The sequence below is a fragment of the Macaca fascicularis genome, chromosome 16 (assembly GCF_037993035.2).
Source record: "Macaca fascicularis isolate 582-1 chromosome 16, T2T-MFA8v1.1".
Lineage (NCBI taxonomy): Eukaryota > Metazoa > Chordata > Mammalia > Primates > Cercopithecidae > Macaca > Macaca fascicularis.
Window position 1 is genome coordinate 47,706,423 of NC_088390.1, and position 23,270 is coordinate 47,729,692.

The 23,270-nt window shown below is 42.2% G+C and overlaps 2 protein-coding genes across 46 annotated transcripts in view; one reads left to right on the forward strand and one right to left on the reverse strand.

Moving 5' to 3' along the window:
• TRIM37 (tripartite motif containing 37) overlaps window positions 1–23,270 on the forward strand; it is a 140,205-nt gene that overhangs the window by 107,782 nt on the left and 9,153 nt on the right. For 15 of the 44 annotated variants that reach the window (XR_010581795.1, XR_012425575.1, XM_045376063.2 and 12 more), the window contains one exon: window positions 299–1,562. Coding sequence is in view for 41 of the 44 variants with exons in the window: in XM_045376063.2 (XP_045231998.2) it covers window positions 299–381 (83 nt within the window). In the remaining 3 variants the exon portion in view is untranslated. Of the gene's footprint in view, window positions 1–298; window positions 1,563–2,685; window positions 2,885–17,610; window positions 17,882–23,270 lie in introns of those variants that run through there. The other 29 variants (XM_074019133.1, XM_015437874.3, XM_015437876.3 and 26 more) reach the window with 4 other exon arrangements.
• PPM1E (protein phosphatase, Mg2+/Mn2+ dependent 1E) overlaps window positions 15,356–23,270 on the reverse strand; it is a 229,334-nt gene continuing 221,419 nt past the window's right edge. For both annotated transcript variants that reach the window (XM_074019137.1, XM_045376068.2), the window contains one exon: window positions 15,356–20,508. In XM_074019137.1, the coding sequence (XP_073875238.1) occupies window positions 19,451–20,508 (1,058 nt within the window). In that variant the 3' untranslated portion in view covers window positions 15,356–19,450. The remainder of the gene's footprint in view (window positions 20,509–23,270) is intronic.

Sequence of the window (23,270 nt, forward strand, 5' to 3'; positions counted from 1 at the left end):
CTACAGGCGCCCGCCACCGCGCCCGGCTAGTTTTTTGTATTTTTTAGTAGAGACGGGGTTTCACCGTGTTAGCCAGGATGGTCTCGATCTCCTGACCTCGTGATCCGCCCGTCTCGGCCTCCCAAAGTGCTGGGATTACAGGCTTGAGCCACCGCGCCCGGCCAACTCAGCACATCTTTATCGCTTAAATAACGTATTTGGTAAGATCATTTAAAGACTTGAGAAGGAAAATACTCCCCTTGTTATATTATATGCTTTTAAATTTAAAATGGTTTATTTATCTATTTTTCAATCATAGATACACATTCCAGTTTTCCTGATGGTGAACAAATAGGCCCTGAAGATCTCAGCTTCAATCCAGATGAAAACAGTGGAAGGTAATTGCCAAATCAAGAGAACTGACTTGCAAGCTACCTTGACCCTGAATTTTGCTGTAGTTGGTGCTCAAATTTGTCATCAGTCAGATAATCAGATTTGGTCTTATTTTTTCATTATCTCGACCTGAAATAGTAATTTGGAAACTGTTGGAAGGTGGCACAGTTTAGTCTAAGACAGCAGTAGCACATGGCAAAAACAGTATGGGAAGAGTTCTTTGTAATGTGAGGAAATAGCAATGTAGTTCTCTATTAATTTAGCAAATTTGTACATTCACAAAAGGCAGTTTGTCTATTACAGCAGAAGGCTGATTAACTGCCAGAAAATGTACCTCTAGGCCCTGCATGCCGTCAGTAACCTGCCTGGCATTGGTGCTCTTCTGTCTTTGGCTAGAGCTTAGTTGTGTTTAAATAATCACCTTTATATTTGGGGTTTTAATTACAGTTTAATTACAGTTCCATTAGTTCCTGTAGATTAGTGAACAGAACAGTTGCTTATGAAGAGATTCTGCCCTGTAGACACTTTATGTGAATAACTGAAGTAACACTAGACTGAATCTCCTTTTTGGAGTGTGTATCTTCTCTCACTTGTTCAGGCACAGGCACACTGTTTAATGGCATGGAATCTTTCTGTTGTGTGACTTCTGCACATGTAATTTTCAATGAATTAAGTTCACCTGGATTCGTTAACGTTCCTGGACCTGTAGACACATGTAAGATTATTTAAAATCCTTTCATTTTTTCTGCCTCTTACCATACGACTATAGTGCAGCAAATATTTTAAAGCCCCTTGTTTATTTTCATTAGTTGTACATTGATTTCAGTGTCAGCACCTTTAAAGACTCATTCATGTTGCACAGTGGCTTACATGAATGTGAAACTGTGGTATAAGGTTTTCTTTCGTACTCATAATTAGCCCAAAACAGTTGCCACACTTTGCATTGTGCTCCTGCATTTGTGTTTGAGTTGCTATATATTTGTGAAAATTACACTGAAAGTTGACTAAGAGACTATTGAAAAAGCATGAATAATTAAATATACATGTGGGCAACATCTCATCTGCTGTATTTTACTTAGTGAATATTGTTCACTATTCCGTGTCTTATGTCTTGCTGAATGCTGTGACTCATAGTTTACTTTTGTTCAAAATAGTTTGCACTTTTTGTTAATAAAATCAACTTGAGAAAATATGCCTCTGCTATTTATTAAATTGGGACCAGAAACCCCTTTTTTCTACTCATTGACTGTGGCTGTTTAGTAGTGTAGAGAAGATCCAAACATTTGATTAGTTTGTTTTGTGTTTAGTCTCATGGTGAGGAGTGATGCCTAGCATCCATCCCAGTCATTCTAAAATTAGAATAAACCTGAAAGACCAAAAGGTTTCTTCAGAGATGATAGCTTTTAGTTCAGACCTGTTCACTTTAGGACAGGACAGTAGTTTCTCCCTCGTTGCCCAGCTGTCTTATATACTAAGGCTGCTCCGAGTTCCTCGGTGATGCCGGGAACACCGCTGTTTCCTCTCTTGCTTGATGTAGTTTGCTGTGCTAACATTTAGGTAGCAGAGAGGGAAGGAAAAGGCACAGGAAAAGAACCAGTTACTCCACTCTCTGCTTGTCCTACTTTTTTGCTCTTTCTGTACCATGATAGAGCCCTCAGCATGTTTTTTTATTTTTAATTTTGTAACCTTTCCTTTTTTGCCGAAGAACTGTCTACTGTTACCTTGCTTCTGTATTTAGTGTTTTATCTCAAGTTCATTCCTGGAAAATCTCCCCTGAATAGAGTTTTCTCTTAGGGCTAGAGATATATTAATGCTTGTGTTGTCCATGAACATGTCCTTTCTGGACAACTTTAACTACTTGTGTCATTGATCCTTAAGTAACCTTTGAGGTAGATGAGTTGTATATCAAACCTGTTTGGCCGTGGAGCCTGAGTTTCGGGGAGGTTGTATGATTCTCTTAAGGTTCAATACCACTGGCAGGGATGGGGTGAACTGCTGGTCTAGTGCCTTTTCCACTTTATCTCGCTTGCACCAAACCCAACATTCTGATACCAAATAATTTAAAACCTAAAGATTATTCTTTGTTTTTAGCTTTTAATTTTGAGATAATTTTAGATTTGCAAAAGAGTTGCAAAAATTGTACAAGAGTTTCCATATACCCTCTGCCCAGCTTCTCCTTTTGTTAATGCCTTACATAATTACAGAATGGTGATCAAAACTAAGAAGTTAATCCTGGTTATAATATTGTTAACCAAATTACAGAATTTGTTCAGATTCCACCATTATTTCACAAATGTTCTTTTTCTGTTCTAGGATCCGGTCTAGGATCCCACGTTGTATTTTGTTGCCATGTTTCCTTGGGATCCTTCAGTATGTGACAGCTCCTCCGCCTTTCCTTGCTTTCATGACCTTGATATTTTTGAAGAGGATGTGTTATTTTCTTAAATGTTCTTCTTATTTGGGTTTGTCAGATGCTTTCTTATATTAAATTGAGGTTATGCATTATTGAGAAGGCCCTTCTCAGTGCATCACATCAGGGGGGATATGATGTTGATATATCAATATACATATATATATATATATATTTTTTTTTTTTTTTTTTTGACGGAGTCTCACTGTGTCACTCAGGCTATAATGCAGTGGCACCAGCTTGGCTCACTGCAGCCTCTGCTTCCCAGGCTCAAGTGATCCTCCCACCTAAGCCTCCTGAGTAGCTGGGACTATAGGTGTCCACCACCACACCTGGCTAATTTTCCTATTTTTTGTGGAGATGGGGTTTCACCATGTTGCCCAGGCTGGTCTCCAACTCCTGAGCTCAAAACAATCCCCCTGCCTCAGCCTTCCAAAGTGCTAGGTTGATTGCAGGCTAGATTGCAGGTGTGCTCCTGGCCTGATGTTGATATGTTGGGTTTTTTTTTTTTTTTTTGAGATAGGGTCTCACTGTGTCGGCCAGGCTGGAGTGCAGTGGCATGATCTTGACTCACAGCAACCTCTGCCTCCCTGATTCAATTCATTCTCCTGCCTCAGCCTCCCAAGGAGCTGGAATTACAGGCACGCACCACCACGCCCAGCTAATTTTTGTGTTTTAGTAGAGACGGAGTTTCACCATGTTGGCCAGGCTGGTCGCGAACTCTGACCTCAAGTGATCCACTTGCCTTGGCCTCCCAAAGTGCTAGATTAGAGGCATGAGCCACTGTGCCCAGCCCTGATGTTGATATTTTTTATTGGTGAACTAAACGGTGAGATTACTTGGTTAAGGTGGTGTTGTGAGGATTTCTTTTTTTTTTTTTTTTTTTGAGAGGATTTCTTTTTTTTTTTTTTTTTTGAGACGGAGTCTCGCTCTGTCGCCCAGGCTGGAGTGCAGTGGCCGGATCTCAGCTCACTGCAAGCTCTGCCTCCCAGGTTCACGCCATTCTCCTGCCTCAGCCTCCCGAGTAGCTGGGATTACAGGCGCCCGCCACCACTCCTAGCTAATTTTTTTTGTATTTTTAGTAGAGATGGGGTTTCACCATGTTTGCCAGGATGATCTCAATCTCCTGACCTTGTGATCCGCCCACCTTGGCCTCCCAAAGTGCTGGGATTACAGGCGTGAGCCACCGTGCCCAGCCTTTGTGAGGATTTCTTACTATAGATTTACGTTTTTACCCCTTTGTAATTACTAAATATTTGGGGCAGATACTTTGAAACTATGCAGATACCTTGTTTCTATTAAACTTTTTTTTTTTTTTTTGGAAGACAGAGTCTGGCTTTGTTACCTATTCTGTGGTGGCGCGATGTCGGCTCACTAAGCCTCAAACCCCTGGGCTTAAGCGATCCTCCCACTTCAGCCTCCTGAGTAGCTGGGACTACAGGCATGCGCAGTCACACCGGGAGAATTTTTGTGTTTTTTGTAGAGATGGGGTTCTTGAGCTCTTGGGCTCAAGCGACCCTCCCGCCTCAGCCTCCCAAAGTGCTGTGATACAGGCATGTGCCACTGCGCCCGGCACCCGGCCAAAACTCTCACTTACTAATTTTAGCACCTAGTAGTTGATCTTGCATATGGAAATTGTTACTGTAATGTTTTAATGGTAATTTTCTAATTCCTTAATTTCTTCTATGTTTTTTGTTAGAATGCTGTAAGGACAAGTCCTTTCTTCCCCGTTTTTGTAATTTCAGCTACTTATTTATATCAGCTACTTTATATATCTATATATGATGGATATTTATTTTGTTTTTGAGTTAATATTTTGTAGCTTGGCTTGTTCTGGTTTCAGCCATTGGAAACTCTTCCAGATTGGCTCCTGTGCCCTTTTCATATGTCTCATTCTTGTTGTTGTTGTTGTTAAGCATTTCTTTGCTTTCTGACATCACAAGATACCTACCCTAGCCATGGAATTAACCACTTCCTGGAGAACCATGGTTCTTATTATTGGAGAATGCTATTTAGAAACAAAGATTTGGATGCCACGTATTTATTATTATTAGACTGTCACTGCTTCTAGTCCCACTCGGGATACATAGAAAATGTAAATTGGCTGAGTGTAGTGGTGCGCACCTGTGGTCCCAGCTACTTGGGAGGCTGAGGTAGGAGGATCACTTGAGCTTGGGAGGTAGAGATTGCAGTGAGCCAAGATCGTGCCACTGCGCTTCAGCCTGTGTGACAGAGTGAGACCCTGTCTCAAAAAAGAGAAAATGTATGACTGGGCACAGCAACTCATGCCTCTAACCCCACTACTCAGGGAGGCCAAGACAGGTGGATCACCTGAGGTCAGGAGTTCAAGACCAGCCTGACCAACATGGAGAAACCCCATCTCTACTAAAAATACAAAATTAGCCAGATGTGGTGGCACACGCCTGTAAACGCAGCTACTCGGGAGGTTGAGAAAGAATTGCTTGAACCTGGGAGGTGGAGGTTACGGTAAGCCGAGATCTTACCATTGCACTTCAGCCTGGGCAACAAGAGCAAAACTCCATCTCAAAAAAGAAAAAAAAAAAAAGAAAGAAAATGCATATAGACAGCTGTTCCTCAGTATCTGTGAGGAATTGGTTCCAAGACCCTCTGTGGATACCAAAGTCCACAGATGCTTAAGTCCCTTGTATAAAATGGCATAGTGTTTGCATATAACCTATGCACATCCTCCTGGATACTTTGTTTTGGTTTTGAGACAGGGTCTCATTCTGTTGCCCAGGCTGGGGTGCAGCTGTGCATAGCTCACTGCAGCAATGAACTCTTGGGCTCAAGCAATCCTCCCACCTCAGCCTGTCAGGTAGCTGGGACTACAGGTGTGAGCCACCACACCTGATCTCCCAGATACACTAAATCATCTCTGGATTACCTATAATACCTAATACAATGTAAATAAATACAATGTAAATTATTGTTGTGCTATTTTTTTAAAAACAAATTCTGTCCATTGTTGGTTGACTCCATGGATGCAGAAAGCAAAGATATAGAGGGCCAACTGTATAGTTACTCATGCAAATACACACATTTATATGTATTTCTGTACATATCTGTGTGTGTGTGTCACTATGACTGTGAGTCTACACTGGTAACAGTTCAACTCCAGAGGCCTCATTCTGGTCTTCCCTCTTATTTAGAATGCCTTTCTCTGACAGGAGCCTAGCTCTCATTAGCTATGATGCATGTATGCACTTGCTCAACTCGAATATACAAGTAGCTTCAGAACCGTTGGCCTCCTGTGGATTCCAGGCTGTGCCCTACAAAAAACAAATTTACCACCTAAAATACAGTGCTTGTATACAGTTCTTTTAGTCTTTAGCTTTTCAGTATCGTGTCATAACATTTTTTTCAAAGATATTTAGGTCCTTAGATTCAAATTACATTAATTCTTTTCTTTCCCATTCCCTTCATTGTGATATTGTGCCTCGTTGGTGTAACAGTTAGGTTCATCTGTTATGGTCTACATTCTGTCCTCCCCCACATATCCTGGTTAATTTGTAAATTTACATACATTAAAATTCAGTCTTTCTGGCATACAGTTCTGTGGGTTTCAACAAATGTCATGTATTCGCCACCAAAATACTATACAGAACATTTCAGTCACCCCCAAAATTCCCCTGTGCTGGCCCTTTACAGGTAACCACCTTCCTCCCCCGCAGCTCCTGGCTACCGCTGATCTGATCTGATCTGTTCTCTGCCCTTTTAGTTTTTGCTTTTCCACAGAGTCATGTAAATGGGATCACAGTTTGGCCTCTTGCTTCACAAAGTGCAGTTAAGTTTCACTCATCTTGTGTGAATCAGCACTTCATTCTTTTTTATTGCTGAGTAGTAGTAGTCCACTGTGTGGATACACCACTGTTTATTCCTTTGCCCATTTGGGTTATTTCTAGTTTAGGATGATTAGACTCTTGTAAACATTTGGGTACAGGTTTTTGTGTGAGTGTAAGCTTTTATTCTCTAGTGTTACATGCTGTATTCTGTTTTCATGCTGCTGATAAAGGCATACTCGAGACTGGGCATTTTACAAAAGAAAGAGGTTTATTGGACTTACAGTTCCACGTGGCTGGGGAGGCCTCACAATCATGGCAAAAGGTAAAAGGCACATCTCACATGGTGGCAGACAAGAGAGCTTGTGCAGGGAAACTCCGCCTTATAAAACCATCAGATCTCATGAGACATTCAGTATCATGAGAACAGCACAGGAAAGTCTTGCCCCCGTGATTCATTTACCTCCCACTGGGTCCCTTCCACTGGGTCCCTCCCACTGGGTCCCTCCCACGATACGTGGGAATTCAAGATGAGATTTGGGTGGGGACACAGCCAAACCATACATGCCTAGGGGCGGGATTGCTGGGTATGTAATAGAGAATCTGGCCTTTGTCCTAGTTCCTGGGAAGTGCCCTCTAAATCCTTGGCATTCCCCAAGTGATAGGGTTATTTATGGTGGCCCTTGCTAGTTTATGTTAATGAGATGACCCAGGATTGGGGCTGGCTACACCAGAAATGCTGTGGGTGTCATTAGAGAGCTGGGCTCTGAACCATGTGATAGTCCAGTCCGACTCACTGCCAGTGATGGTTACACCTACATAAGGAAGTTCCAGTAAAAATCTGGATACTTACCAGGCACGGGGGCTCACGCCTGTAATCCCAGCACTTCAGGAGGCCAAGGCAGGCGGGTTACCTGAGGTCGGAAGTTTGAGACCAACCTGACCAACATGGAGAAACCCCATCTTTACAAAAAATACAAAATTAGCTGGGCGTGGTGGTGCATGCCTGTAATCCCAACTACTTGGGAGACTGAGGCAGAAAAATCACTTGAACCTGGTAGACAGAGGTTGCCGTGAACCGAGATCGTGCCATTGCACTCCAGCCTGGGCAAAAGGAGTGAAACTCCATCTCAAAACAAAACAAAAAAAAACTGGACACTAAAGCTTGAGTGAGTTTCCCTCTTATTTATACAAGCTACTTGTATATTAGAGTTGAACAAGTACATACATATAGCTAATGAGAGCTAGGCTTCTGTCAGAGAAAGGCATTCTAAATAAGAGGGAAACTCTTACATATTTTTATAAAATATGTAAGTACAGAGCACTGTCAACCAGGGAAATGTATCAGTGTGCCTGGAGAGTAAGTTGTCCTGAAGTCAAGGGGCCTTCACATTTGGGACTCTCCCAGGCCTCACCCTATGTATTTCTCCCTTTAGCTGGCTTATTTGTAACCTTTTGTCATAATGAAACTCTGATCATAAGTGCATTTCTGAGTTCTGTGAGTTGTTCTAGTCAATTATCAAACCTGAGTAGGATAGCAAAAATGCCCAAATTTGTAATCAGCTGGTCAAAAGTGAGGGTCGCCTCAGGATCCCGGAACTCGGAGCTAGTGTCTGGAATGAGGGCAGTCTTGTGGAAAACTTCGCCCATAACCTGTACAGTTTGACCGAACTCCGGGTAGTTGGTATCAGCACTCATTGCACTGAGTCATATGGTAAGTAGAGTCTTTACTGAGGCGCTGCCCAGTCTCCACAGTGACATACCATTCTGCATTCCCATCAGTAGCACATGAAAGTACCAGTTGCATCTCACAAACATTTGGCACTGCCAGAAGTTTTCTAGCCATTCGTTTTGGTTTTTCTTCTAACCAACTGAGCTAACCAGCTATTTTTTAGCCATTCTAATAGGTGTGTAATGGTATTTGTTTTGCTAATATTTTGCCTAGAACTTTTCCATCTATATTCAGAGCGATACTGGTCTGAAATTTTCTGTCTTCATCTGATTTGGTGTCAGAGTAATGCTGACCTAATAAAGTGAGTGTTCTGTTTTCTGGAAAAGAAGGCGTAGATTTGGTGTTATTTATTATTATTATTATTTTTATCTCAGCTCACTGCAACCTCCACCTCCCAGGTTCAAGCGATTCTCCTGTCTCAGCATCCCAAGTAGCTGGGATTACAGGCACCTGCCACCACATCCAGCTAATTTTTGTATTTTTAGTAGAGACAAGGTTTCACCATGTTGGCCAGGCTGGTCTTGAACTCCTGACCTCAGTTGATCCACCCACCTTAGCCTCCCAAGTTGCTGGGATTATAGGCATGAGCCACCGTGCCTGGCCTTATTCTTTAACTGTTTAGTAGAATTCACCAGTGTAACCAACTAGAAGGAAACTTTTTTCTTTTTTTGAGACAGAGTTTTGCTCTTGTTGCTCAAGCTGGAGTGCAATAGCGCGATTTCAGCTCACTGCAACCTCCGCGTCCCGGGTGCAAGTGATTCTTCTACCTCAGCCTTCCAAGTAGCTGGGATTACAGGCGTGCGCCACCACACCCAGCTCATCTTCTTTATTTTTAGTAGAAATGGGGTTTCACCGTGTTAGCCAGGCTGATCTTGAACTCCTAACCTCAAGTGATCTGCCCGCCTCAACCTCCCAAAGTGCTGGGATTACAGCTGTGAGCCACCACGCCTGGCCAGGAAACTTCTTTTTCTTAGGTGTGGTGTGGTTGGTATTTACCTTGCTTGGTGTGGTCTGATTTTTTTTCTTTTTTTTTTTTTTTTTTGAGACAGAGTTTCGCTCTGTTGCCCAGGCTGGAGTGCAGTGGCGCAATCTCGGCTCACTGCAACCTCTGCCTCCCAGGTTCAAGTGATTCTCCTGCCTCAGCCACCTGAGTAGCTGGGATTACAGGCATGCGCCCCCACGCCCAAAAATTTTTTGTATTTTTAGTAGAGAAAGAATTTCACCATGTTGGTCAGGTTGGTCTCGAACTCCTGACCTTGTGATCCGCCAGCCTCAGCCTCCCAAAATGCTGGGATTACAGGCGTGAGCCACCAGGCCCGGTCTTGATTTTGTTTTTTCTTTTGAGACAGAGTCCTGCTCTGTCACCTGGGCTGGAGTGCAGTGGCTCGATCTCAGCTCACTGTGAACTCCACCTCCCAGGTTCACACGATTCTTGTGCCTCAACCTCCCTAGTAGCTGGGATTACAGGCGTGCACCACCATGCTTAGCTAATTTTTGTATTTTTAGTAGAGACAGGGTTTCTCCATGTTGCCCAAGCTGGTTTCAAACTCCTGGCCTCTAGTGATCCACTTGCCTCGGCCTCCTAAAGTGCTAGGATTACAGGTGTGAGCTACTATGGCTAGCCCTTTTTTTTTTTTTTTTTTTTTGAGACAAGGTCTTGCTCTGTCACCCAGGCTGGAGAGCAGTGGCACAATCACAGCTCACTGCATCCTCAGCCCTCCTGGTCTCAAGCAATCCTCCCACCTCAGCCTCCCGAGTAGCTGGGACTGCAAGCCACACACCATGTCCAGCTAATTTTTTTTTTTTTTCAGAGAGGGTCTCACTGCATTGCCCATACTGGTCTTGAACTCCTAAGTTTAAGCTATCCTCCCACCTCAGCCAAGCAAAGTGCTGGGATTACAGGTGTGACCCACCTCGCCTAGCTTTGCTTGGTGTTCTCTGAGTTTCTTGTATCTGTGGTTTTGTGTCTGTCATTAATTTTGGAAAACTCTAAGCCATTATTTCTTCAAATATTTCTTCTGCTCATTATCTTCTGCCCAAAATTAGCCAGGCGTGGTGGTGCATGCCTGTAATCCTAACTAGTTGGGAGACTGAGGCATTATCTTTCTCTTCTCCTTCTAGGATTCTAGTTGTGCATATTTTACACAGATACTGTCCCACAGCTTTTGGATGTTATGTTCTGGGTTGATTTTATTTTTCCTTCATTTTTTTCTGTTGTGTTTCAGTTAAGGTAATTTTTGTTAACTTATCTTCAAGTTTTACTGATTTTCTTTTCAGCAGTTTAGAGCCTACTGATTAGCCAACTAAAAGCATTCATCATCTCTGTTGTGGTATTTTTCATGTCTTACGTTTCTATTATTATTTAATTATAGGTTCCATCGCTTTGCTGTAATCACCCATATGATCTTGCATAGTATCCACCATTTTTCTTGACATATTAACTTTTTTTTTTTTTTTTTTTTTTGAGAGAGTCTCGCTCTGTCACCCAGGCTGGAGGGCAGTGGTGCGATGTTGGCTCACTGCAACCTCCATCTTCTGGGTTCGAGCAATTCTCCTGCCTCAGCCTCCCAAATAGCTGGGACTACAGGCTTGCACCACCACGCCTGGCTAATTTTTGTATTTTCAGTAAAGATGGGGTTTCGCCATGTTGACCAGGCTGGACTTGAACTCCAGACCTCAGGCGATCCTCCTGCCTTGGCCTCCCAAAACCTTAATTTTTTAAAGTTCTCTCTCACTTCCAAAATCTGTTACCTGAGTCTGGTTCTGATGATTGTTTCATGTCTTCAGAATGTTTTCTTCGTGGCTTTTCATATAGCTCTATATATTTTGTTAAAAGCGACACGTCTCACATAGGACAAGATACTTTGGTGAATAGTGTCTACACCTGAAAGTGAGGAGGCCTTTCCTGCTGCTAAGACCTTTGTTGCAGAGGTTGAATTAGTGTATTATGGCTGGTGGAAAAGTAATTGCGGTTTTCGCATTTTTTAATGGCAAGAACCAAAATTACTTTTGTTCCAACCTAATAGTAGTTAGGAGTTGTGCACGGTTCAAGATTGGATTTGCTGTGATTTTCCTTAGTGGTCTCGAGTTCCTGTGATGATACGTTGTATTTCTGATTGGGGTTGGATACCAGAGCACTGTGTTTCTGACCCTGAGTTTCCAGGCTCAGAAGCTTTGTGCTGTGTCTCTGAGAGGGTCTCTCTCTGTGCTTCCGTTGCTCTGCTGTCCTTCTCCTGGAAATACTCTGCTGTTACTTGAAGTGTAACGGGGGCTGGGGAGGGGCTGGCGTTCTTGGATTAAGTTGCAGTTTTAGGCACTGTGTCCTTAGGTTTGGGAGGGTCTCCGTTTACTTGCCCCCTCCCAGCTAATTACTGCCCCAGCCACGCATCCTCCAGATGAGGTGTGTCCTCACCATCACTACCAGTGGTATTTCTGCCCCCTCCTCCGGGATGGGGCTTTTCTTCCCTCTGCCACAGTGACTTTTCACCAGTGTCCAGATGGCAACAGTATTTGTGCCCCTTTTCCCTCATAGAATGCTTTTGTTCTGTGAGATGAGAGAAAGCGTACGGTAAGTTCCTTTACCCATGACCAAGGCCGCTGTATACTTCCCTGGGTGTGTGCGTCACAGCTGACACTTCTTAGGGCTCTTTCCAGTGTTTTCTCTGAGCCCCTGGTAGAGATTGTGAAGAAAAAGCCTGGAAGATAGGGCGACTCCCTCAGTTTCTGCAGGCCCCTGAGTCTTCACACTCTTGCAGCCCATATTCTGCCTTCACTAATCATCACTTTTAGGAAGGCTGTTCTTTTCAGTGTCTGTTTACAATGACCCTACCGAAACTAGTGCTAATGTCTTCTCTCCCCTTGCAGGCAACTGCCCCTCTCCGTTTGGGGCCATTTGGTTACTCTGCAACCTCAACTTTCCAATGGATTCGAAAAAAAGTCCTAATTTATAATTCATCTGGCTTATTTGCATTGTAAGAGTGGAAGAAATGCTCCTTCTACCCCTACATCCCAGAGTGGAAGCTGGAAGTGCTGTGATATATATATATATATGTAAAATACATATTTTATTGAATGTAAAACATGAGTGTAATTCTAAAATCAGAATTCAGAAAATCATGAGCCATTTTTAATTTTTTATCTAAATTTTTTAATGTTTAAATTATAAAGGTGATAAGATGAGAGAAATTTGGGAAATAGAAAACCCCAAGAGCTATTTTCTTTTTTGCATATTCATTTGAATCTTTATGTGGTACTATTTTTAGATTTCTCCTCATTCTACCTCTCATTCTCACATCTACCAATACATGCCTTCATAGTCTAGATTTATAGAAGTTTTAGAACTCTGCCTAGGGATGCTTAAGAGCAGATGATAAGATTAACCACAGTGTAGTTTGGGACATCAACTGTACGGGCTGCTCTCTTTCTAAAATCCTTTTCTCTGGCTGGCATGTTGACCAGGAGTCTCCCTTCCCGCTCTGCCGACCCTGCTGGCCAGAGTCCTTGCCCGAGACCTTCAGGTCAGTCAGTGTCTCCTGGTGTGCATTTGGGAAAGACTGCTCCATAGGCTCACCTCCCACTGGGTTTCATTTGACCTGGTGAGCCCATAGCAATTCGATTTGGCTTAACTGGCCACCCCTAATCCTGTAGCTGTCATACTACTCAATGTAATGACTAGCAGGGACAACTTTTTCATCTTTAGTTAAACTCCAGTTACTCATTTGGAAAATGGCTTCTCCAAATGTGTATCATTCTTGACAGTTTTTCACATTTGTTTCCCTGGTCCTAAAGCAAGATTATAAAAATCAAATAGAACCTGTGTGTGAGGGCCCTTGTTTGCACAGTGAGGAGAGGACACCCCTCATCTGGAGGTTGCACGACTGGGGCAGCATCCTACAGCTCAGCATAAGAGGCGAGGCAGGCTCAACCAACTGCCCAGGGAAGAGCGCTTCTTCCTAAAGCCAACAGTTGGGGCTCTCAGAAAAGAATGTGACATTTGAAATGTAAATAAGGGATCTTCCATAAGGTTATTCCTAGGCCAAGCAAAGGGAGGTTCCCTAAAGCATAATAGAAAAAGTGTTCTTTACTAATTGCTGTTAAGATGACAGATGGGGCCGGGCATGGTGGCTCAGGCCTGTAAATCCCAGCACTTTGGGAGGCCAAGGCAGGCAGATCACTTGAGGTCAGGTGTTCAAGACCAGTCTGGCCAACATGGCAAAACCCGGTCTCTACTAAAAATACAAAAGCCAGGCGTGGTAGCCCGCGCCTGTAATCCCAGCATCTTGGGAGACTGAGGCACAAGAATTGCTTGAACCTGGGAGGCAGAGGTTGCAGTGAGCTGAGATTGCACCACTGCACTCTAGCCAGGGTGACAGAGCAGGACTTTTGTCTCAAAAAAAAAAAACAAAAAAAAAAACAGATGGAACCTTGCAATGATAAAGAAAATGATGCACTTTGGGAGGCCAAGGTGGGCGGGTGGATCACCTGAAGTCAGGAGTTCGACACCAGCCTGGCTGACACGGTGAAAAGCCCGCCTCTACCATGAGCCGGGCGTGGTGGCGGCGCCTGTAGTCCCAGATACTCGGGAGACTGAGGCAGGAAAACCGCCTGAACCTGGGAGGCGGAGGTTGTGGTGAGCCACGATAACATCACTGCACTTCAGCCTGGGTGACAGAATGAAACTCCATCTCAAAAGAAGGAAAGGAAAGGAAATGATGCACACTGACAGCAACCGGGGGCGGGTGTGGGGGAAATGCTCAGTGATGCAGCTTGTCAGCACAGACAGTCATTTCTGATCATTTGGTAACTTGGGTTTTCTATGATGTTCAAATGATTTTACCGTACCTAGTAGTTCCCTTCTGTCTTGCTGTGTGCTGCTGCTTCAGAAAGAGGTGTTCGGCCGGGCGCGGTGGCTCAAGCCTGTAATCCCAGCACTTTGGGAGGCCGAGGCGGGCGGATCACAAGGTCAGGAGATCGAGACCACGGTGAAACCCCGTCTCTACTAAAAATACAAAAAATTAGCCGGGCGCGGTGGCGGGCGCCTGTAGTCCCAGCTACTCAGGAGGCTGAGGCAGGAGAATGGCGGGAACCCGGGAGGCGGAGCTTGCAGTGAGCCGAGATCGCGCCACTGCACTCCAGCCTGGGCAACAGCGTGAGACTCCGTCTCAAAAAAAAAACAAAAACAAAAACAAAAAAAAACAGAAAGAGGTGTTCCTTTTGATCTAAGTAATACTATATTTTAGGGAATTTTTTCAAATGTAACACTTATTAATCAAAATGTTCTTTTTCTGTCATTCCCTGCTTTAGTAAACCCCTTCAAATATGTCATTCTTTCAAAACTTCACCTTTTATTTTTTCCTCAATTGTTGCTTCATTTGGTTCTATATAAAGTCATGCCAAGGACTAAATGAATTTAGGGAATTAGGAATTGAAGATTTTTGAAACTATGTAAAATTAATTGTAAAGGCCTTACTGGTAGAGAGGAGGAGAACAGTGCAGTGTATTGACAAGGTCGACTCGTTTGTAAGGTCAGTTCCCTCCCTTCAGATGCAGGTGTCGTAAGTGACTTCCCTTCCCCACATGCTCCTTTTTGACTCTATCTCCTTTACTCACCCATCAGCAATCCTTGGGAGGCTTTCCACCACAGCTCACCTGGTTATTTCCTTACTTCTAGCTTGAAACTCAAAGAGGCTATGCGAAAGGGGAAAGCTTGGTTAGATGCAGAGTTCTAAGAATGAAGTAGTTGGGAGATTTGATGACCCACCGCTTAGTCCTTGGCAGATCCAGTTCCTCTTCTCTTTTAGGATTCTAACACCACTCCCTCTCCTCGCATTTCAGCTAATGAAGAGAATATGTATAAGGCTAAATACCTCTCTTCTGGGGTAAAATAATGTTACAGCAGCATTTAGCAAATCTTTTTAAATGTTCCAAGCTTAAGAAAACGTCCATCCAAGGATTTTATTTCCCAGTTCTGAAGGAATCTGCACAAATTTAAACACTAAATAACTTACCTTTCCTTTAAATAAAAAGACAAATGACTAGTGGTTTTAAATTGCTGGGTTTTATTAAGATAATTGGCAAAATTTCAACATACTTCTTACCTGAATGAACAGTTTTAATAAAATATGAAGGATCACTCATGACTACAACTGAACTCAAAAGTGAGTTGTAGAGCAGATCTGTGAATTGATAAATTTACTTGGTAAGAAATAATTCACTTCATTCGCTTCACTCCATAGAGAATTCTTTGCAGAGAAATGTTATGAACAAGAGAACAAAGCCTGTCTCTCACCAAAGAGCACCTAGAGTAAGAGTTTACAATGATGTATCTGGATTATCTACTTCATCAAAGTTTATTTCCTTTTCAAAAACAACTGCTGTGTCAGTCTGGAGTTCCCTGTCCTATTTCATGTTTTCTAATTAGTACAATAAATAGTCTTCAAAATAGAAGATAAAATGCTGCTACGGGAGGTAACAATTGTTTTTCAACACCATACCATTTGTCTGGAAAATCATTGTGTTATAATACTGGCAGTATCTTACTTTGTTTTGCAAGAGACATTTAAGCTATTTGCAGATCAGAATAGAAGAGTGGGCATTTGTCCTTTAACATCACGTGATTTTCAAAGGTGAAAAAAATTTCTTTTGCTAACGTACGATTCAAAGAAAAATTGTATCAAAGTATGGACAAAACTATAGTATTCCCTTTTATAGCCTTGCTTAGTTAAGAATGTTCACTGAGTGAATAAATTAGGTTTAAAAATTAAAACAATAATTTAGATCATTTTCCCACAAAGCCTTAGCAAGGATTTGATGGGGAAGGAAGTACTTGAACCATAGCAGTTTTATCTGTAAACACTGAACTTGGCCATGCATCATTTTCATCTGCCCACTGGATGTTGCACTTCTCATGGCACAGTGTTCAACAGTGGAGTGTGGTTGTCATGAAAATGCAGTATTGACACTATACCACTATAAATGTGGTCAAAATTAGACTCAGTGTTGACATTGACATTGTTGCCATTGTCCTTGGAAAAGGTGTTACTTTCAAGGAGCCTCCTAAATGCAACAGTAACTTTAATCATAATAATTCAAGGACAATGGATGGCACTTCTAGGTAAAGAAAAGGTATATACATAAGAGTTTCTACCCATCCTCTTTAGAACAGACCTAAATGGGATTAGTAGCCCCAGTGTGTGTTGCTGTAATGTTGCCTAACCTCATATCCCTCAGAAGTACACATCTAGAAATTGAACAAAGGAAACCTTTAAATTGGGGACCGAGTCCCTTTGAAACTCACAGTGAATGTACAAGGAGTTTGTAATGACTTCAGTTGGTGACCTGAAGTCTGTTTCCCTAACCAGTACTACACTCTTGTTTGGATTTATTTTACTATTTCCTATTCTAACAAAACTTGTTTAGCAGGCAAACAGATTGATGCAGACCATGTTAAATTGAAAAAGTGATACTGCCACTCTTTAAGGATTGAGTGTAGAACTTTCACCACCACTAAATTACACAATGAATAAAAATACAAAACACATAATTCACAGACTATACCTCAGCATTAACAGTTTATATATATTATATAGATACTTTTATATCTGTCTAATATTTTTACAATCACCAGATACACCATCATTAAATACAAGTTACAGAAATATGTAGATACCATTAGTTAGAGGGTTACTTATTGCTTACGTCAGCAAGCAGCAAATAAGGGCACAGGATTTGAACTGAAGGGAACTACTTCCTATCACCAGTGGCGTTAAGATACAACACTGCATTTCACAAAGCACTGCTTTTTATCTAGTTTGTAGAACCAAGAGCAGCATATATCAGACCAATAACCACTATTTTAGTATGTATTATAGAATTTTAAAGGATTTACCTTACAAATGGTACCTAACTACTCTATAAATATGCATGTTGTGAACAAATGAATAGTTGCTATTTTTTACAATATTGGTTTATAACGACCACACTAGAACTACTTTGCTTTATTTTCTAGAGAGCTAATGGCATGAGAAATGAGTTAACACTGCTGTGTAGTCGGACCTACAAAATCCACACCTTTAAAAATGGGTCTGTGTTTGTCCCAGTTTTACCCAGCCATATTTTTCCCCACTGAGAAAGCCTAGCATGTGAAACTTTTCCCCTTTACCTTCTTTATTCTGATCAAAAGCATTACCAATAGACAACAATCGAAATTTTAAAAAGCTTTTTTTTTTACTTCACTAAGCACTTTGGACTATAATGTGTACCAATAGTCTGCTGCCTCTGTTTTCTTGTTTTCTTAGATAATTTGATTTGAAACTGACACTGCACCTGATGGGTTAACAAGATTCAGGCTTCAGAAAGTGACAGCTATGAGTGAGGACCATGTGTGGGGCAAAGCCTCAGAATGATGAAGGTTCCAGTGCTATAGTTGGGGCCATGTTGACTCCTTTTCAACCATTTGTCACAGACTTGAGAAGAAGAAATGACTTCAAAATCAAGAGAAAACAAATACTGAAAGTCTCTACTTACATCCGAATTTTTAAAAATAAAATCTGTAGATTAACAATGTGATCATTGCTAAAGTGAAACTGTTTTTGTCTATTTGATATAGCTCTACTGGTACCCAAAATATGCCAGTCATCTATGTGTTTAAAATTCAGGGATTTTAGTTCTGTTATGGGCCTGGGGAGCGTGTCCTATCCTATAAACACATGATTAGGTGGGGGACACTTCTTAGCGAGAGCACTCACCCTTGTGAGTGAGCACTCCAGAGGTGCCACCCGTGGGCATTGGCCGGGCTGGTCTGCAGTTGACTAGGGCAGGGTAACACCAAGATATTCGTGACTCTCAGAGGATCAGAGGCTGCTTCACTGAATGAATGAATCTTGATAGTTTATTTGTTGTCTTTAGTTGACAACATGCTTCTAGCTTGAAACTGCAGAAGTAGCAAAAAGACAGTTTCAATATCAAATACAATATTGAAATGAGAAGCACGTGTCCTCTCTCTGCGGTCTGAAGCTACATGTAAGCAGGACACTGATGTGTCTTCCAGTTACAACTAAACAGACCTGGCTGTCAGTCATCTGCATTCTCAGTGGCTTCTGGGCTCACTTTAGGCAATACTTTCAGCCTCCTCCATGCCGATTACTTCACTCCCTTGGGGGAAATACTTTTAGAGAAGATAAAAGTAGCATTTCTCATTCTCTAAAATCACTTTTTATTTTATAGTGCTACATGCCTTTGCTGTCTGAACTAAAAAAAGTCAAAATACAGAAATGCTTTTGATTTTCTTTGTAAATGGCATTTTGACTCTATAGTGTATTTGTACCTGACATCATCTCCGTTAAATCAGTTTTATTCCTGAGATGAGGGTACAGTGGAAAACATATTAGCATCATAGATTAAAACCAGTTGACAGCGGTCTCCTAAAATGCTAAATAATAAAAATTCCACCAAAAGCACCATAACAGGTTATGAAACTCCCAAGTAACTACAGCCCTAGGAAATATTTTTTAATTAAAAAAAAGTTCATAGTCTTTTATGTTATAGGAAAAAAATCCATAAATCTTTCTGACTATAAACCACCTCACAAGTCTGAGAATATGACACTTTTACACTGATTTACCACTTTCATTATTGTCAGTTAAAATCCATATGGCTTTTAGTCTTCTACCTACCCAAAAAGGTTAGGGGGCAGGGGGTTCCTTCATAGTGCCCAGGATTTTGAGGGACATTTCCCAACCAAATTTAATTTAGCATTAAATTTTCCATAGACATATTAGGCACATCAGACCAGATTTCAACCACATTGAGATTTCAACACTGTATATCCTGACTGAAATAACTAACTCGAAAGCCTCCACTAGTGACATGAAGGGATGGTGGGAAGGGGGTTGTATATAGGTGTCGAGACACATCACAGGGACCAGTTGTGTAATTTTGCAAGTGAAACTGCCAATACTTTTTTTTAGATTGAAAACACTGTACTTTGAGTTTCCTAGAGATCTATTTACATTGAAGAATTGAGCCATCCATGGATTCATAATGAAGCACATATGTTTTAGAAATGTCTACCTTGTTTCTACTCTGATAGTGGTGTTTTTATTGGGGGAGAGCTAGCTAACCTACTTGAAAGAAAAATTACTCTATTTTATAGCTCCAAGGAAGATCTGGGCATGGAATATCATGAGTCTTTCTGAGCTTCCTCATGTTTTCACTGTACCCTTTCCAACTATTTTGCCTCCATGGCAGAGAACTTCTTATCCTATTTCTCTTCCCACTTCCAGTAAGTGAGGACAGGCTAGTGCCTATTTTGTGGGAAGGCTCTTGAGCAGAGAGAAATGAATAAAACTTTGGATTAAACCTGAATCTGTGCCACTTCTTTGAGTAGTGGTGGCGTAAATGAGACAATCTAGAAACTCTGTTTCCCGGGAATTTGAACTGTTCATTTTCCAACCCTGAACAGACAAGAGACAAGCGCTCCATTCTGTATATCTGCTCCCCTGTTGAACCCAAATTGAAAGCAGCGGGAAACTCTCCAGCACCACTCCATTCAGGCAATGATGACTGAACTGATTTTTTCTCCATCATTAACTCATTAATAAGATTGGCTTTCTTTGGTGCACCAGGACCAAACATTTCAACTGGTGGCAAAAACTGGGCACTGTGAGGTTTGCTTGCTTCTATTTGTGTGAGATCTAGGTAGCCTGGGTCTTCCAGCACGTTGATTTGGGACCCTGGGCTCAGACTAGTTCTATCAGTGAATGAATCCACACGCCCATCATAGCCTAGATCGGCTGGTGCTGAGCACTGGTGCTGAGGCCAAGGGCGTTTGCACTCTCCATGATTCTCCTTATCATCCCCACCATCTTCTTGCCCTCCTTGAAAAGAGTTCTCTGTCCAATCTGATTCCTCACTAACATTTACAGCTTTGTTCATGTCCCTCAGGAATACCACAATAACCGTGATGTTATCACTTGACCCAGCATCACGAGCTGATGCCACTAACTTGTGGGCAACCATGCTGCTGTCTCCGTTATTCTCTTTCAGGTGGTCGGACACAACTTTCACTGCCTCATCAGGGTTCACGGTGTCATAGAAGCCATCACAGGCCAGAATGAGGTAGTCTTCGGTCCCATCCAGAACAGTGGAGGCAGAATCTGCATCCCCACAGATATATGGCTTATGTTCAGCATCTCCTGCGGGAAGCAGAGTGTAGGAGCATCATTAGCCTTTGCTTTACCTTGCATGCTAAGAATGTTTATGACCAATGCCATGACTCTGATCACAACTTACTGGATTGTGAACTGAATTGACTGGAAAGAATTTATAAAATAGTTTTTGACAAAATACTTAAATTCTCTGGTAATCAGATCTGCTTACTCCTTACTCCCAGTTAAATAATTGCTAAGTTACTGGGCATAAGTCCTTACCTAGCTTAGACTCTGAATCTGCTCCTCTGGCTATGATTTAGGCTTAGCTGAGTGTAACAACAATGTCAGATCTAAGTTTGTTGCTGTACTGAAAAATTCAGTACACTATGTAGGAAAACATGGTTGATTTAGTGGATATGTTCTTTTGCAGGTGGTTTTGATTTAGTTGAAATTTGAAAACAAGTCCACATTGAAAGAAACAAACCAAAGCTCTGATCATTCTCTTCATTAAATCATTTTTGTTCTATTCTTGTTTAGAAATCAATAAATAGCTTCATGCTGCGAGCACAAAGGAAGATTTGAGTTACACGAGATTATATAAATCAAGTCTTAACTCCCTTAAGCCAGGAAGAGTTTTGTGGCTGACCAAGGCCTCACACATGGGAGCTGAATGCAGTTTCCCTGATTCCCAACCCACTTGACTTTCTATTTTTTAATGGTGCTTTTTACCCGTAACTTCTAAAGAACAGACAAAATGTATGACCATTTTTTCTCTTATATTTAGAGATTGCCATATTCTTCATCTGGCTCTGATCATCACCCCACTTCTGTCTTTATTGTTATTGTGCATTTCCCCGCTTATTAACAACTGTGAGAATTCAAGGTCTTTCTGGGCCTTTCTGTCTTCCTTTTCTTGCTTAGCTCGTCCTGTTACAGAATGACATCTGAGCTGGTCCTGAAGGGTAAGTTAGTTGTCACCAGGCAGAGAAGTTGTCTCAATTGAGGGAACAGGATAAGCAAAGGCAGAGGTAACTGTTAGGGAGTAATGTGCAGTTGGAGAGTAGGGTGCTTGGGGTAGGAGCGAGACTGCAGACCTTGGGCCCACACTAAACTAAGTTTCTATCACCAGACTACTGAGATAATTGATCATTTAGGATTTTCACATCCACAGCACTTCCAAATCTATTCCTTCTTTACATTGATTACATTCCTTTAGGTACTTTGTGAGAGCATAGCCAAAGAGTCCTTAGCCTATGAGGTAACTAAATAGCTTATGACTACAACAAGGGACTCTCATTCACTTTTTTTTTTTTTTTTTTTTTGAGGCAGGGTCTTACTCTGTCACCCAGGCCGGAGTGCAGCGGCGCAATCAGGGCTCACTGCAGCCTCAATCTTCCAGGCTCAGGTGATCCACCTACTTCAGCCTCCCAAGTAGCTGGGACTACAGGCGCACACCACCACGCCCAGCTAATTTTTCTTTTTTTTTGTAGAGATAGGATCACGCTATCTTGCCCAGGCTGGTCTTGAACTCCTGGCCTCAAATGATCCATCTGCCCACCTTGGCCTCCCAAAGTGCTGGAATTACGGGCATGAGCCACCACACCCGGCTCTCATTCACTTCTTTTTTTTTTTTTTTTTTTTTGAGACAGAGTCTTGCTCTGTTGCCCAGGCTGGAGTGCAGTGGCACAATCTTGGCTCACTGCAGCCTCTGCCTCCCAGGTTCCAGCAGTTCTCCTGCCTCAGCCTCCTGGGTAGCTGGGATTACAGGTGTATACCACCACACCTGGCTAATTTTTGTATTTTTAGTAGAGACGGGGTTTCGCCATATTGGCCAGGCTGGTCTCGAACTCCTGATCTCAGTTGATCTGCCTGCGTTGGCCTCCCAAAGTGCTGGGATTACAGGCGTGAGTCACCGCATCTGGCCTCTCATTCACTTCTTTACAAAAAATAAAAACAAAACAACACAGGGTACTGAGCAATAATTCCTACAGTAGGGTATCATAAATCATCATTACATAGTATTATAAAAACAAGAACTAAACTCCAGATATTTGCAAAGGGCTTTACTGTACAGCAGTGGCATACTGCTTAGTGGTTAACGACACCAGCACTAGAGTCAGACTGCCTGGGTCCAGATCCTAGCTCTTCTATTTGTCACCTACACAACTCTCATCAATTACTATCCTTTCCATTGCACTAAAACCAAACTTTTTGACTCAGGGAAGATTAAAATGAAGATAAACTCACTTGAGTGATCTGACTATATATTCATTATTTCTAGTATCTGGTATGGGTTCTCTGACCCAAGAAAGTTGGCCAGGCACAGTGGCTCACGCCTGTAATCCCAGCACTTTGGGAGGCCAAGGCGGGAGGATACTTGAGGTCGGGAGTCCGAAGCCAGTCTGGCCATCATAGTGAAACCTTGTCTCTACTAAAAATACAAAAATTAGTCAGGCCTGGTGGCGTGCATGTGAAGTCCCAACTACTCAAGAGGCTGAGGCAAGAGAATCGTTTGAACCCAGGAGGCAGAGGTTGCAGTGAGCCCAGATTGCGCCATTGCACTCCAGCCTGGACGACAGAGGGAGACTGTCTCAAAAAAAAAAAAGTTTCTTTCCAACATTTTACATTTCTGTTTAATCCTCAAATAGGCTAGAAAGCTCATTAGGAACTCTATGGATAACTCTGCTAGAACCAGTGTGGGCACATGCCCTATCCAGCAGGTTGCGTGATTAGATACACAGAGCAACAAATAATTACTTAATATAATTACCTGGGTTAATATATCTATGAGGTAAGAAATTAGTCTT